The following is a 17,417-nucleotide window of genomic DNA, read 5'->3' on the forward strand; positions in this document are numbered from 1 at the left end:
TTGGGTCACTTGCTTTAACTGCATGTTAAATATAAGTTTTCTGGTGATCTTATCATCATGTATATCTTTTAGATCGCTTTGAATGTTGATGTCAACTTATAATTATCGCGGGCAAGATGTCTGTCTGTTATAAGCTATTAGTCTAAATTTGGAGACGTGAAAAGAAATTCAAATCATCAGCCGCATGGACAATTTACAACTAAGTTGTATGATAAGCGTGATGATTTCATTTTCGACTACCAATAGAAAACAATGTTAAAGATTATGTATTGTCCTTCACAAGGTATATACCATCAATATGATTAACAATGTTTTTGTTATTTAACGTTAACACATCATCAATATACCGTAAAGCTCTCCACTACTTGTTCTGACAAGATTTTCAATATAATTACCCTCATATGAAAACAAAAAACAGAAGGGCACAGTTTGCTTCTGTGAGTAGGCCAATAGTCTGTTGGAATACCTGTTCTCAAGAACAAATAAAGATGTCGTTCAGAAATTCAATCATTCCCACGATTTCATGTATTTCCTAGTCGTATTTTAGTGAATAACACTCCCGTGTAGTTTACAAGAATGTCCTTAAAACGTCGTTCGCCTCTCTTAAAAAAGAAAATTTCCATCACAAGATATGTGAGAGCTTCTCTAAACATGGCCTTCTTGTAACGTTTTAATTCGTTTAAATAGTGCCATGATTCAGAATATACATGTCCTTTACGGACTTTTGAAATTTGATATTGAACATTATGCAATTTTTTGAAACATTGTTCCTTAACGCCTCACCATCCAGACTGTGACATTTCTATTTGACATATTTCGAGTCTTTTATGTTGCGTCCTAGATATCTTTAGGTCTTAACCATCACTGACGGATGTTTTTTTCGGTAGAAAAATCAGTCATATTGATAGGTTTTTTGGAGCGGGGTTTATGATCACCAAAAGCTTTTTGGAGTTTTTTTGTAAACGAACATTCCATTATTTCAACTTTTGGAGCCAGTGTTAAAACGTATATGCTAAAAAGCATATCATTACGGGTTGGAACAAAATCAAAGATCAAAGTTATTTCATGAGATTACGTTTTATCATAAGTCATTACAGAAGAAATATAGATATTTGCCATTATAATTACACAATATTATTGAAGGTGGACAAGGCTAACATCGTAACAGCGTATGTGTATGGCTCAGATGACCAGAATGGGAAGTAGCGATCCTGGTTATTAAAACCCGGGAAGTCAATGGGGGATTTCATTTCCGTCTCTTCATGCTTGTACCAGGTTTCATTCGGAACTCCTTGCATCCCCCGGATCACAGTCCCGTAATAATGGTGTCCCGAAGGAACTTTGGTTCCGTTGAAAAACTCATGTCTGTTCGCTGGATATTCGGACCAAGATGTCTTGAAAGAAAACCAAAGATACATATCCTTTTGTAATCCAACTGAAGTCGTTCTAATTTCGTGTAATTAATAACGATATAGGCCGTGGCCATACGCAAAAAAAAACTAAAGGGATGTGAAAATGTTTACAACGGCACCACTGCTGTTAAATATTTTGTATAAGATTGCAGTTGTTAATATATGCATAGTACATAATTCCAGTAAACCTCTATGTACAAAATGTATTTCAAATATACAATTGATTTGTAGTTTTTGAAAGGAAAAGCTTTGAAAGATCCCCCTTTCTCGATTAAATCTTTGAAAGGTTTGGACTTGATCTGTAAGACCTACAAATCTACTGGTATAATAAAAATGTTCAAAGTAAGTAGACCATTTACCCCTGAACCTTTGACAGAACCGGAAAAGAATGCGTTCCATGGTTTGTAGTCCCCGGATAATACGTAGGTATCCAAAAACTTCACAGCACGTGCTACAACGTCCTTGACCTGTTTCGGTGTTGCTGGAAAACAAGAATACCAGTTCGATAACAAAACCGTTATTCTAACTCAAAGCCGAGAAAATTTTGGCAAAAAATTGACAAAAGATATAGATTGCATGGATACCCTTACAAAAGTACAGAAAAGATAAAAGAAATGTAGGCCAAATCTGGGTTAATTCATGTTCTCAAAATGGGAGTAAGGGTGACAACGAAACCAGAAGGCATATCGACAACCAACGAACACGTCGGTCTTTACACAAGGAAACATATTTCCAAAGGAGAGATCGAAAAAAAAATGATTAAAATTTAATGATGCCACGTCAATCTTGCAGATAACACTAAAAAGTAAGTTATGGCAATGGTTATACATGTGTATCGGCTTCGTGTAATTGAATTTCATTTTGGATATCTCTCAGAAGTACAGTTTTTACACTTGTTGTACATCTTACTTTGATTCCAGATCAGCGTTCCGGATTTCTCCTCGAATGAAGTCCATATTGTGATAAGGGCATTAGCGGCCATAGCGGTGGTAAACAAACGATCCTCGCCGTATTTCTGTAAACAGACATCATAAGTAAAGTAAGTATTTTAGCATGCACAAACAGAAAAATAAACGGCTGTACACCTGCGTGAGAGCAGATAAAACTACAAGCTAAGCTACGTACACGTTTGTTACATAACCTAAGCAAGCCAACGTGGGGGTTGTACGCTCTACCCATTGCAATTTAGGTGTCGTAGATCGTGAGTTCGAGGGCCGTCGTACAAAAAACCTTTGTCATTTGTGTTAATATGTTATATATCTCAAAATTGACAAAATGTATCATTCGCACCCTGTTCTTGATCACAAGGTTAAAGATTTAATTTTCCTGTCCTGATTGCACTGTTTTGAATATATCTGCAGTATATTGTATATAAAAAATTTTATCAACAACGAAAATTAACCAATGTTCTTTTTTCGAAAGGGAAGTAATATTGGCCCTAACAGGTTACCAAACCAACAAAGTCAGAAAAGAACATTCCCACTGCAGATGGCCTTGAAGCATGTACCTAGAGTAATAGTATACTATTACAATATACTTAAGTAAATATCCAATTCCGTGTCATGTTAGATTCGTTATTAGCATATTTCTCATAAGAAAAGTACAAACCACGGGTTTCCCTTCAGCGTCAGTATCCCCGTCCCCAAGAAAATCATCATAATAAACCATATCGGTTCCCATCGGCACGGCTTCCTTCAACATTATGGTTGTAGCGTTATTCTTCAGGGCGCTACCTAAAATATCCATGGCCGTTTTCATAGTCTGTGAAAAAGAAGGTTTCATTAAATGTGCAGTAGTTTATAGATGTACAAATGCCATATTTAGATGAATTTTTAGATTTTTTTTTTTCAATTTGCCCTTTTGCAATGCATCAATATTTGCATCAGTCTATTATGTATACAGAGTACTTCCATGATATCACTTTAGAAAAGCATGAGTTTCATTAAATGTGCTTTGTTTGACATATGGTTGCAATGGTAGATGAATGCCCCAATTCTGGTCGTACTTTATCGATACCTTAACTCAGATGTGTTAAATGACATAAGTCCGTTGGTATTGATTTGTTTTTAATACATGTAATTATTATGCTGTAAACAAACTCTTTCTGACGTATTTAAATGTTAGCTGGTAACATAATCTAAACAAATTAGCACAATTGCGAATTCGAACACCCGCAGTACTTTACCATAGACAACAATGGACAGAAACTGTAATTAGCACATTCATAACTTAAGCGAATTTAGTTCAGCACGAAAATTGCGAAAATAAAATAATTCCATTTGCTCAGCATTGCCTTATTTCCAAAGGAGGCAGTTTAATGTTTAAATAACTGCTAAAATAGCTAAGTACATGTATAATAATTGCAGTACAAATTATCTAGAAAATAACACTTCGCTCGTCAAAAGAGATCTACTTGTATCCGGAAAATTCGAGATTACAATATTCTAAGACAATGAATGAAAGCCTAAGTATCAAACTGGTTTAGTAGTAAAGTTTGACCTACGCTGGATCTTTACGAATGAGTTCAACCAAAACAGTTCCTTGGAAACTTTTGAAACTAAGGGAGATAATTAATATATATTTGCCCTGTAAATCCTGTACATATTGTATGAACAAACTTTCAGTGTCGCGCTATCTATGACGTAAGCGCTATGTGGTAGCCTTAATTTGGTATACTTTCGAGACACTAGATTATTGCAGCGCCTTGTACATTTCTGGAGCGTACTTTTCCACAAAGAGCAATTTGTTTCAGAACAGGAAAAAAACCAAAAACAACAAAAAACAACAACAAAAAAACAAACAAAAAATAATGGGGACTAGCTTCTGATGAAAAGGCCGGGTAGGTATTCTATACTATTTTCTCTTGTTTCAATACAGCCAGTACAATAACAGTTCTTCGTCCCTATGAAACAATGATATTAATATGTTCCCTTGCTGTAACCCGATATGAACAATGGCCAGTAGAACTGAATAAAGCAATGTTACACAACTTTCCAGAATATTTTAGCACGATGGCATTAAGGTTTTTAATACCCGGTCAGTATTTGATGCGATATGCCTTCTGAAATGAAAAGCTGTTACAACCGCCATCCCCCTTACCGAGCTTTGTATACATCTGTTATGAGAGAGGTTGTTTTATCACCCGATTGCAACGAAAAATATTAGAGCCGTTGTTCAAAAAGTAAAAAAGTTCAATTTTAACGAAACCGGGGGTATAGTCATAACAAGATCACATACTGGATATCTTTATTTGTGAAATATCATCCAGAATTAATTGATGGGCAGATGTCATAAAATGTCATATTTTGAGAATGAACGAGTTTTTGCTGTTTCTTTTGCAATGAATCAATATTTAGATACTTAAGTAAATATATATGCATACGGTGTACCTCTATACTATTAATCAGTTAATATTCAAAACTGTTTTGTTCTTTCAATTGAAAAAAAAAAGAAATTCTAGAGATTTCTGAAAACTTACTACACGATTGTTGTCTACTTACGTAGTGAGGAAGGCCATTATAGGTATAACGTCTCAGTAGTTGACTGTAGGTCCTGGCCACGAACCAGTAGAACTCTATAGCTGACGGGTAGTAGGTCAGTGCTAGGTCCGGCCGGCTGGAGAAATTGGTGTTTATCTGGTAGGCTATCATTGTTGACGTGTTCAGGTAGATTTGCTAGATTTTTTTTATATAAATGTTTATCGTAATAAATTGAATACATTTTGAAATGTTAACCTTTCATCACTTTTTGTTCGCTTGTCATGTCAATTTATTATTATCAATAGAGGAAAATTATTATATTTTCAATTACATATTAAAGGAACACAATGTTCTTTTCCATTGTACTAGTGTGAAAGCTATGTAAACTATTTCATATTAGATATCAATGTATGTTACACAAAACAAACGTTGTTCACTAGATAAAATACTAGTTGTATACATCTGTAACATGTTCTCGCGTTTGACATTATTTTGAATTACTTTAAACCTAAATTACATTTTAAAAGTCACGGAATCAAACAAATTGAGATATATTATATATAAGACATTATATCATAAGATTTTAAAAAATTGACAAATTTCATTATATTGCTGACTGATATTCTTGTACATGTGCTTTTACAATGTGTCACCTGCATATCTGGATCTTCCAAGACCTCCGCCGTGACGAGACCGGTAAGTATGCTGTTGGTGATTCCAAATAAGGCATTGGCCGCCACCGTGATGTCGACGTTATTGACGTTGCCAGGGGTTACTACTCCCTTGAAGTACTGTGTCTTAATATCCTCAAGGTCCTGTACCTGTAGTTAATACACAAAATGATTCATAAACGTGTAATCATTGAAATGGACATCAGTTGAAGTTCAGTTGCCTGCTATTTATTTCATTGTACGGGACTTTATTTGACAAGAAAGGTGACCGGTGTAAATACGTTTGAACATACTTGAAAGTAAATGTTTTTCATAAAACAAGTTAGGATATGTTGATTTTTAAGAAATTAAACTCCTGGTTGAGATTAAAATCTTTGTTGGGTTTGTTAGTTTGGTCATACAAGTTTGGCACACTATGGGAAAACCATATTCCCACTAAGTCATATGATAAGCGTGATGACTGATTCAACATACTATGACTTGTTTTCAGTTTTCAATATCGTGAAAGATGTCTGCACTAACGCAAAATTTCGAGATATGCATGTTAATTGAGCTCATTATCTCATTTTCAAATGTCTGACATTCTTGTTGCTCTTTAGTTTCTAGATGGGACCGTTACTTCTACCCCAGTTCTCATTTTGGGAATGCGACATTGTTTCTGACCTAGACTAACCGCGCGAGTGTTGTTAACAAATCATTTTACGCTTATGCTTTCTAATACCTGGTTTTATTGTACCTTTTTACGTTTAATAAACGTTATCACACAATAAGGCCAATTATATTGAAGAAATGTAGTATCGTCGTTGTAAGTTTCTCTTATTGTAACTAGTGTTTGTGGTGAGAGAGAAATACATGTCAAATTTTACAAAAATAGACAAAATACCAAATACAGCCAGTACAAACCCATGTTGTTACTAACGCAACATCTTCATTCTTTGACTTTGCCAGTTCGAGGAATTTACGCATGTAGACATATGTACGAGTGTCGATGGTATCCACGCGTTTATTCCCAGAGAGAGGTCGGTAGGCGTAGTGTTTGATAGCGCTGAATACGGAGGACAAGTTCGAGTTCCGGGACTGCCAAAGCGCATTGGATTGTGGGAAATCAATGATGCCTTCCTTCAACAGTGACCCCAGACCTAGGTTCACGGATGTGTCATCAAAGTCTGGAGGTATACGGAACACATGTTCATAACCTGATCTGAAAATAGAGATATAGGAATCAGTACTTAGTAAGCCGCCGGCAGTTGTATTTGAAACTCAAGAGAATTTTGGGATTTTCATTTGATAATTGTTTAGTTGTGATATAGCATGGCAGTATGTATACAGACCTTTCGTCTAGACATTTGGCGTATATACTATACCAAAGTTAGCTTTTATGCAGCAGCGATAGAATGCTATATTTTCATGTCATGAATTACTCTAATGGATTTAGAAGAATATTAGTAATTCTAAATTAATGACTATGAAAGATAGTTGGTCGACCTTTCCTTAAACTATCGAATATTTCATTAACTCAATTCACTATCTAGTTTATATTCAATGAGAACATTTAAAAGTAACCTTTAATTGAGAAAAAGGTAACAATCGATCAGTTTGGGGAAATGGGTCATATATATTGTTTTTAAGGTGGTTATATTTACTTGGAGGCTAGCAGCCTCTTCATAATATCGACGACGTCCTTTAGGCCTAGTTTTTCCATCTCGGCATAAACAGCATTCCAGTTGATAAGATCAGTGGCGTTAAACATGGACAGAAGGTTAATGGGGGTGCTGACCCAACCCTAAAATATACAAACATTGACAGTAAGTTAATGGGAGTGCTCAACCAACCCTAGAATATACAAATATTAACAGTAATTTAATGGGAGTGATGACCCAACCCTAGAATATACAAATATTAACAGTAATTTAATGGGAATGCTCAACCAACCCTGAAATATTTTATCATTGACAGTTAATTTAAGGGTGTAATGACTCCACCTTCACCCACTTTCCCTCCCAATGACTTACTTGATAGGCTTCGTCGTACTCCTGAGGCCAAAATGCCATAATTGAGTTCGTATAGTTGCTGTTCTTTTCGTTGTGATTGTCCATTAAAATCTGTATTGACATACTAATCTGCTCTTCGGAGGGCTTCGGTGCTTTTCCGTAACGATAAGCTTCCAAAAGACATGATGTAATCCAAGCAGTTGCAAACATATTATTGTCAAATACTTCGAACTCGTAACGAAGAGCGCTCATGTCGGGGTTTCCATGAAAGTACTGCCTGACATCACTTTCATAGATTCCACGAAATTTTCCCCAGAACACTGGCGGTATTGAAGGAACCGTTCTTTGTACCTGCATCAACTTTATTCTTTTGAATAATTCTGTAACTGTCGATCCCACGTCACCATTAGCGGGATTTAAAACAGCAATGCATCCCAACAGCACCACAAACAACATGACGTTTCTCTCCATGGCTAAAGACCAACAACCAACGACAAACAACACCGACACTCACGCGTGTATGTGACCACGTCCTGTTGGCAGACGGGTTATATAGAGTTCTTATCTTGGGCACAATCAACACCTTATCATGTACCAATCACAGTGTTAACATGGGATTCCGATCCAGGTCGTCTATGAATGTAATTTGTGTATTATATTCCTTGGTAATTGTATTTTTTCTTTTTTAGAGCTTATATCGTTAATTTTTTTCTTTGTCTATTTACGTATTTCCTTATTTCATTTTATATGTATTTTTAGATATTCAATTATTTCAATACAAAATGTCGTTATGATATGTATTCATTTCCTAAGAAAGCAAGCCATATAAATTCACAATGCAATGCATTTAGATCCTTTACTGAAGCATACTGGACAACAGCAGGACACCCCATTAAACATTAGACTGACCACAGACGAACCAGTCGTCCCATTCTTAAAATGCTGAGCTTTAAGCAGAAGTAGAAACTATAAGTTTGAAAAACCACTGGTAAGTCTCGGCCTAAGGACGGAACCCAAATCTATCCACAGAGGGACCGAACGCTCAACTAGAAGTAGAAGTAATTAGTCAGTGTCAATGAAGAAGAAAGATGTTTAGAAAAAATAAAAAAGATAAGATTCCAAATGTAGTCGCCTTTTCCGATCATGCAACAGGAGCAGCAGAGAAAAGATCTTACCCCAGGGCACTTGAATTCAGGAAGTTAAATTTTAAAATGTATTGTTGCTTTCAAAAATATTCGACATTTTGTGTGTTTCTATTATTACTATCAATTAGACTTGTTCACTGCCTGTTAGTATGGAGTAAGCTTTTGGGCTTAATGTTTAGTTTGTGAAGTTGTTGCTTATCTATCAGTTTAGTTTATTGATGGTACAAGTGCAACGCTTAAGGAATGTTTCGCCAGTTTGTATCTAATGACTTCCTTCTCCAGTTTGTATCTAACGGCTTCCTTCTCAAGTTTGTATCTAACGGCTTCCTTCTCTAGTTTGTATCTAATGGCTTCCTTCTCAAGTTTGCATCCAACGGCTTCCTTCTCCAGTTTGTATATAACGGCTTACTTCTCCATTTTGTATCTAACGGCTTCCTTACCCCAGTTTGTATCTAACGGCTTACTTCTCCATTTTGTATCTAACGACTTCCTTCTCTAGTTTGTCCCTCATGGCTTCCTTCTCCACTTTGTGTCTGACGTCTTCCCTCTCAATTAGTACCTAACGGTTTGTTTCTTTACATTAAGTTTCAGATATGTTGGCGAGTGCTGCTTCAACGCTACATTAAATTCGATTGGTCAGTATGATAGCTTAACAGTCTGTCTGTTGGAATTCTGTTGATTACGTCAATAACTTCTTAGTTTCCTCCCTTTTATGATTTTATTCCCATACATTCTTGAATTATTTACCAGCCACGATTCTCTATCTATATCTCCGCCTATCAAATCCATTCTTCCCTTTCTCTGTCATTTGCCACATAAGCTTTGCATCTGCCGCAGTTTCGAGTCTATTCACTTTCTTATCACAGTTTTGGTATCTGACTTTCCGTAAGTTTGTTTCACCATTCACTCTTGTGGCTGCCAGTACATATTGTATTCTAAGACTTGGACATAAACATGTTTTGGACTGTTATAAACCTAACAAACAGTCATCTCTTGCTAAAATATCACAATAAAGTCATTATTGATGCCGTCACATTATGTAAAATAACATAATTGATTAGTAGAGAGTTTTATATTGATTTATTTATGTTTTTCGTTGTTCATATATTTACAAAATATTTTAATTCAATACAGAGAAAATACCTATATTTGCGATTATAATCAAACAATATTATTGAAAGTAGACAGGGCTAACATCGTAACAGCGTATGTGTATGGCTCAGATGACCAGAATGGGAAATAGTTTTTCTGATTATTAAAACCCGGGAAGTCAATGGGAGATCTAATTGCCGCCTCCTCTTCCTTGTACCAGGTTTCATTCGGAACTCCTTGCATCCCCCGGATCACAGTCCCGTAATAATGGTGTCCCGAAGGAACTTTGGTCCCGTTGAAAAACTCATGTCGATTCGCTGGATATTCGGACCAAGATGTCTTGAAAGAAAAAATACATATTTTTATGTAATCTAGCTGATGAAGTTCGGTTGTTATATATATATATTGATTTATTGATTGACATTTATTTATTAAGATGAAATCATTTAATTATGACAACTGATAAATATATGAGGTTATGACATAGGTATTTATCCCTATATAAGATAACCTATGTATATGATGCAATGAGAATGCAATGAAAAGTTCACTGTCTACAATGAATTTTGAAATTTTATAATCTCCAGTTAGATATTTGGCCCTGGATACAGATATCATTATCGTTTGTAGATTATTTACCCCTGAACCTTTGAAGGAACCAGAAAAGAAAGCATTCCATGGTTTGTAATCCCCAGATAATATGTAGGTATCCAAAAACTTCACAGCACGTGTTACAACGTCCTTGACTTGTTTTGGTGTAGCTGAAATTACATGTTATTGTTATATAAAGCATACCTCCAAGTCAGACATCGGTTTTAATTGAACGACACAGACCAATACATGCTTTTATAAGACATAACTTGGTTATGCATTGCTATCCAAAAAACCTATACACACTAATTTGACTTATCTAAAATTATAGGTGAAGCAGAAGTGTTACAATGCCTTGAAGATTACTAATTTGTCGGTGACAATGGCAAATTTTCAAAAAAATAATTCATCCCGATAAAGATCAGGGGGTCAACAAGGGAGGGACCAATTTTCCAAACATTCCAAAAATACATCAGAAACAGTTTTTAACGGTGTATCATAACAATACTCTCCACGAATTATCCCTAAAATATACAACTTTTATAGTATTTTGTGAAAATATGCTTTCAATTCAACAACATTTCTAAAAAGGTAAATTATTTCAAAAATGTTGCATTTTGAGGATTGCTATATCAATAACTAGACCGACTATCAATAGACTAAAAAAGCATTACTGTAAGAAGCTATCATAGAAAATATACATCACACAATATTTTATTTTTATACCGAATTTCAACTTTTTTCTGCCAAATGGATTTATGGGTGATAGTGTATTTATTCAATTAGCATACAAATACCAGTTGGATATTGGCAAAAAATAAATCTAAAATTAACTTCATTAAGAAGATTGAACATTGAATTACAACATTGACGAAGACACGTTAATCTTACAACCCAAGATTGTATACAATACTAGTAATACCCGAGGAAATGAATTCCTCTTCGGATATGTATCGTTGTACTTCATCTTACTTTGATTCCAGATCAGCGTTCCGGATTTCTCCTCGAATGACGTCCATATTGTGATAAGGGCATTAGCGGCCATAGCGGTGGTAAACAAACGATCCTCGCCGTATTTCTGTCAACAGACATCAGTAGTAAAGTAAGTATTTTAGCATGGACAAAGTCAAGATAAACAAAAGAACAAAATGCATAGATAAAATACGTTCATATTTGTGTTGCCTAAAGCAAGCTATTATGGGAATGGAACGCTTTGCCAATTATCCTACTCCTTTAATCACTAGATTGGTACTCAAGTACACCTATATTTGGAGTATAGTGTATGTAAAAATGTAATGCTAACAAAGAAAGACTAATATTTTTTCTCGCAGGTTGAAGTGATATTGGAATTTGACCCGTTACCATAGCCATGAAAGTCAGCAAAGAACATTTCCACTGCAGATTGCCTTGAAGCTTGTACCTAGAGTAAAAGTATACTATTACGATATACTTAAGTAAATATCCAATTCCGTCTTATGTTAGGTTCGTTATGAGCATATTTTTCATAAGAAAAGTACAAACCACGGGTTTCCCTTCAGCGTCAGTATCCCCGTCCCCAAGAAAATCATCATAATAAACCATATCGGTTCCCATCGGCACGGCTTCCTTCAACATTATGGTTGTAGCGTTATTCTTCAGGGCGCTACCTAAAATATCCATGGCCGTTTTCATAGTCTGTGAAAAAAGAAGGTTTCATTAAATGAGCTATATTACATAGATCTATGAGTACCATATTAAGATGAGTGATTTCAATTTGCCTTTTTTGCAATGCATCAATATTTGCACCAGTCTATTATGAATACATGGCGCTTCCACTTTATTCATATGGATGCTTGTTTTATCTAAAAATGTTATTGATTTTTTTTAAAGATTGCTTAAAACTTTCTATATTGACGAAGCAGGACGGGCAAGACATCTACTACACGATTGTTTTCTGCTTACGTAGTGAGGAAGGCCATTATAGGTATAACGCCTCAGTAGTTGAGTGTAGGTCCTGGCCACGAACCAGTAGAACTCTATAGCTGACGGGTAGTAGGTCAGTGCTAGGTCCGGCCGGCTGGAGAAATTGGTGTTTATCTGGTAGGCTATCATTGTTGACGTGTTCAGGTAGATTTGCTAGATTTTTTATATAAATGTTTATCGCAATGAATTCAATTTCGAAGTATATTTTAAACTGCTAGCATCTCATCAGTTTTTTGTTTTGTTTTTGTTTTTGTTTTTTAGTTTTAGTTTTTATCGCTCGTCATGTCAGTGTTGTTAGGGACTGCTAAGACCTTGACAACAACTTGCATGTATTGTTATCAGTAGAGGAAAATTATTATAATATTATTTCCATTTGCTTATTTCAATAAGACAATATTCAGTTTCATTAACATCTTCTAGTCTGTAAATCTTGTGAGCTGTTTCAGATCAGTAATTGTTACACAAAACCAACATAGTATAATTCACTTGATAAAATAGTTTACAAATGTTACAAAGTTCTCACGTTTGACCGTGAGTTGAATATCTTTTAACACTTGAATCATATCTTAAAATTCATGAAATCAAACAAATCAAGGATAATAATTGATATATTTTATAATATTACTGACTGATATTTTTGATTTTGAAAATGTGCCACCTGCATATCTGGATCTTCCAAGACCTCTGCCGTAACGAGACCGGTCAGTATGCTGTTGGTGATTCCAAATAAGGCATTGGCCGCCACCGTGATGTCGAACGTTATTGACGTTGCCAGGGGTAACTACTCCCTTGTAGTACTGTGTCTTAATATCATCAAGGTCCTGTACCTGTAGTTAATACACAAAATTATTCATAAATGTGTAATCACTGAAATGGACATAATGACGATCAGCTTTATGCTATAAAACCATTTCACTTTTCCACTATGTACATAGAGCTAAAGGAAGTGTCTTCTTTCTCCTATATTTAGAGCTTTATTTCTCAAGAAAGGCATCCGGCAATACAAGCGTGAATTCGGCGTTAATAAGTTTGGACATGAAATATACTTCAGACATACCAAGGTTTGTTTTCAATATCACGATGTCCGTGACAGATGTCTACTAACGCAAAATATCTTACAAAAGATATTTTCGAGAGGTCTACCTTTATTGAGAAAATGGAGTTTCATTATCGTCATCATGACTTCATTTGTAAATGTTTGACATAGTTGATGCTCTTAATTTCGACGGCCATCTTGCCACTGCCAATAGCCGACCAATGAAATCACGGTTTACAAAACTTGAACAGCAAGTAGCAAGATGGCCGTCGACTTGACACTGATACCTGTCGATGCAGAAAACAACCATGGGGAGCACGAGAGGAGAAATGGAATGAAGAGTTAGACAAGTAAATAAGTTTGTTTTGACCTCATATTTGTTAACACCAAACTCTGTGATTGTAGACCGTCACGTTTATCTGTGTAGCGAATAGACATTTTCATTTGAAAAAAATGGTCTCGATCGTGTCCGACTAAAGAAAATTCATCACTTTTCAGAGTTTCGAAGCTGCGTGTGAAAGAAATAGACTATTTATGTATGATTTCTTGGTGTCATGTTAAAGGTTACTATCTTAACTTTTGATTAAGACTATCGCCATTGAAAAATCTTTTCTGGTAAAATTTTGACGACACTTTGAGTGAAATTGACCCATTTTTGCCGGACGGAGGAGTTCCAGACCTTTCTCCATATATCAGTCTATAATCGGTCTTGGACTTATAAACGTGCTTAGCACCTATGGTCTCGTAAACGATTTTTGGAAATCTGTACATGTATTATTTTTGTTTAATTTCAATTGGATGCTTTTTAACTTGCACTGTCAGCTTTAAGATAAAAAGTTATAACGTCTTCAGAATGCTTATGAAATCAGTCGCGCAGTAAGACAGTTTATGGTAATTATATTGAATCATTGTGGTTTCGTCATTCATAGTTTCTATTGTTATAACTAGTGTTCATGTTGAGAGCTACAAAGTTGACAAAAGATACAGTCAGTACGAACCCATGTTGTAACTAACGCAACATCTTCATTCTTTGACTTTGCCAGTTCGAGGAATCTACGCATGTAGACATATGTACGAGTGTCGATGGTATCCACGCGTTTATTCCCGGATAGAGGTCGGTAGGCGTAGTGTTTGATCGCGCTGAATACAGAGGACAAGTTCGAGTTCCGGGACTGCCAAAGCGCATTGGATTGTGGGAAATCAACGATGCCTTCTTTCAACAGCGACCCCAGACCTAGATTTACGGATGTGTCGTCAAAGTCTGGAGGTATATGGAACACATGTTCATAACCTGATCTGAAAATAAAAACATACATGTATGTAACAGTACTAAGTTAGGCAGGACGGTGTCGTGTTAGGAACTTTTGGATTTTAATCAATAATTGTTAACTGAAGAGCGTTAAGAGCATGCCAATATATATATATGTTGATCAATGTACATTCTACATTTCTACATATATCTTATATATATATTTAATACATGGGACGTGTATACTATACCAATAATTGCTTTGCAGCAGTATTAACATAATGATATTTTTGTCGTGGATAACATATGATTGAAGAAACAGTTTTTGAGTCTACTATTTATGTCTGCCAACAAATATAAAAGATATGATTTATAGAATACTGCAGTCATATTCAATTTGATTTGCATAAAAGATTGGTGGTCAACAGGGACCTTACCTTGAACCACCAGTATTAGATTTTGATTAATTCAATATGCTACCTAGTTGGAATTAGCTTTGTTTGAGGGGAGGAGGGGATTACTATTAAACGAATATAGAAAATAGGCTATTTCAAAAGGCAGATTTACTTGGTGGCCAGCAGTCTTTTCATAATATCGACGACGTCCTTTAGGCCTAGTTTTTCCATCTCAGCATAAACAGCATTCCAGTTGATGAGATCAGTGGCGTTAAACATGGACAGAAGGTTAATAGGAGTGCTGACCCAACTCTAGAATATACAATCATTGACAGTAAGTTAATGCGCGTGTTGATCCAACTATTGAATATACAAATAATAACAGTAAGTTAATAGGAGTGCTGACCCAACCCTAGAATATACAGACATCGACAGTAATTTAATGGGAGTGCTCAACCAACCCTGAAATATTTTATCATTGACAGTTAATTTATGGGTGTGAACCTACTTCTCTTCCCAATGACTTACTTGATAGGCTTCGTCGTACTCCTGAGGCCAAAATGCCATAATTGAGTTCGTATAGTTGCTGTTCTTTTCGTTGTGATTGTCCATTAAAATCTGTATTGACATATTTATTTGCTCTTCGGAGGGTTTCGGTGCTTTTCCGTAACGATAAGCTTCCAAAAGACATGATGTAATCCAAGCAGTTGCAAACATATTATTGTCAAATACTTCGAACTCGTAACGAAGAGCGCTCATGTCGGGGTTTCCATGAAAGTACTGCCTGACATCACTTTCATAGATTCCACGAAATTTCCCCCAGAACACTGGCGGTATTGATGGAACCGTTCTTTGTACCTGCATCAATTTTATTCTTTTGAATAATTCTGTAACTGTCGCTTCCACGTCACCATTAACTGGATTTAAAACAGCAATGCATCCCAACAGCACCACAAACAACATGACGTTCCTCTCCATGGCTAGAGACCAACAACCAACGACAAACAACGCCGGCACTCACGCGTGTATGTGACCACGTCCTGTTGGCAGACGGGTTATATAGAGTTCTTATCTTGGGCACAATCAACACCTTATCATGTACAAAGAGTCAACATGAGATTTCGATCCATGTTGCCTATTCTTTTCTTTGGTGATTGGTTTTCGGGGTTTTTTTCATTCTTGTTTTATACTTCATATTTCCTATTTTCTATCAATTTCTCTTTTATTTCATTTGATGTATGTGCTTAAGGTGAAATTGCATTGTATTCATTTCATCAAGAAATCAAGGCATAGAAAGATATAAATCGAATGCTGAGACATTTACAAGATATTTATGAGTTGATCTTCGGTCAATCAACAATCGTATGACGTGATTTCCTGGCTGAAATGAATACTAAATCATAACGCTTAAACTGAATAATTTAGGTCATTTATAATTAAAACTTTCTTAAGACGAACAAGTTTTAACCCAAAATTCGGCCTCCTTATACAGTTTTAAAGCCCTATAACGAATTTCCGATATAATGAAAATAAAACGTCACCTGTCACATAGAAATCGTTATAAACAAATTTTTATAAATGAATAATTTTAATATTTTAATATAAATACATAATACTTTATACTGAAATTAATGTTTAGACGGCAGGAATGAGTTTAGCCTTGCCTTACATGTTTTCATAATTGGAAGGAAGGTCATAATTGATATGACTCATGTAAACGTGGACATCTACTGCGAGAACCTTTCGAAAAATAGATGTTTATCGTACTATACTGCTATCGCGCTAAACATGTCAGGGATTTCTTTCTCCTTGTGAGTCTTATCATAGAGTTCACCAGGACATTCAGTTCATCCGAACGCAGAATAAAGCCGAGTAGCTTAACGCTTTGATAACATATTTAGCATTTAAACTGTACTGAAAAGGCATCACATTTATCAGACCAGCATACTATGAAATATAAGCTTATTGTTTTAGGAGAATATATATGACGTGACTTTGTTTTTCATGAAAATGCTGTTAAGGTTTAAATATTTTTTTGTTATTAAATCTACCAGCGGTAGTTAAACAGGACTTTGAATATGATTAGATAAAATAACATGCATTTATTATAACTATATTTTACAAAAATCTTTAAAAACAACGTTTGATTGCTGTCATGTCTAGTTGCTTGACCATTTTTTCAAACGCCATACTGTGGTTGTTAAACTATCAAATCAGGATTACAGTCGTATTGTTGTGCTTCTCTGCTGATGATATAAAAGAACTCCAATGAGCTTTTGATACTTAGCAAAAAACAAACATGTCACAAATACATTTCAATATGAAAGATGTTCCTTTCTCAAAGGATACAAGCGGAATGCATATATAAATATATGTACCAAATATTATACCAAC

At 35.4% G+C, this 17,417-nt stretch overlaps 2 protein-coding genes across 2 annotated transcripts; both read right to left on the reverse strand.

The window, feature by feature from the left end:
• Window positions 1-1,061: 1,061 nt before the first annotated feature.
• LOC117345376 lies at window positions 1,062-8,102 on the reverse strand. The gene is made up of 9 exons (XM_033908451.1): window positions 7,575-8,102; window positions 7,206-7,345; window positions 6,466-6,763; window positions 5,545-5,712; window positions 4,913-5,086; window positions 3,021-3,173; window positions 2,322-2,427; window positions 1,772-1,893; window positions 1,062-1,394 (listed from the first exon to the last, which is right to left on the reverse strand). The coding sequence occupies exons 1-9, from the start codon at window positions 8,022-8,024 to the stop codon at window positions 1,125-1,127; spliced, it is 1,881 nt and encodes a 626-aa protein (XP_033764342.1). The 5' UTR covers window positions 8,025-8,102; the 3' UTR covers window positions 1,062-1,124.
• A 1,657-nt stretch (window positions 8,103-9,759) lies between these two features.
• Window positions 9,760-16,058, reverse strand: LOC117345375. Its single transcript, XM_033908450.1, is given in 10 exon segments — window positions 9,760-10,129; window positions 10,430-10,551; window positions 11,354-11,459; window positions 11,903-12,055; window positions 12,323-12,496; window positions 13,002-13,097; window positions 13,099-13,170; window positions 14,378-14,675; window positions 15,196-15,335; window positions 15,552-16,058. Coding segments are annotated over 10 exon segments (1,881 nt in total). The 5' UTR covers window positions 16,002-16,058; the 3' UTR covers window positions 9,760-9,859.
• Between the last annotated feature and the right edge of the window lie 1,359 nt (window positions 16,059-17,417).

The sequence above is a fragment of the Pecten maximus genome, chromosome 16 (genome assembly GCF_902652985.1).
Source record: "Pecten maximus chromosome 16, xPecMax1.1, whole genome shotgun sequence".
NCBI classification, from domain to species: Eukaryota; Metazoa; Mollusca; class Bivalvia; order Pectinida; family Pectinidae; genus Pecten; species Pecten maximus.

Bases quoted from the DNA above. Each gene is read 5' to 3' on its own strand.
- LOC117345376 (XM_033908451.1), bottom strand. From the start codon at position 8,024: ATGGAGAGAAACGTCATGTTGTTTGTGGTGCTGTTGGGATGCATTGCT. The intron at 5,713-6,465 runs GTTTGTACTGGC...TATTAACTACAG, and splicing joins TTGCGTTAGTAACAACATGG to GTACAGGACCTTGAGGATAT. The intron at 1,395-1,771 runs GTAAATGGTCTA...TTTTCTTTCAAG, and splicing joins GTTCTGTCAAAGGTTCAGGG to ACATCTTGGTCCGAATATCC.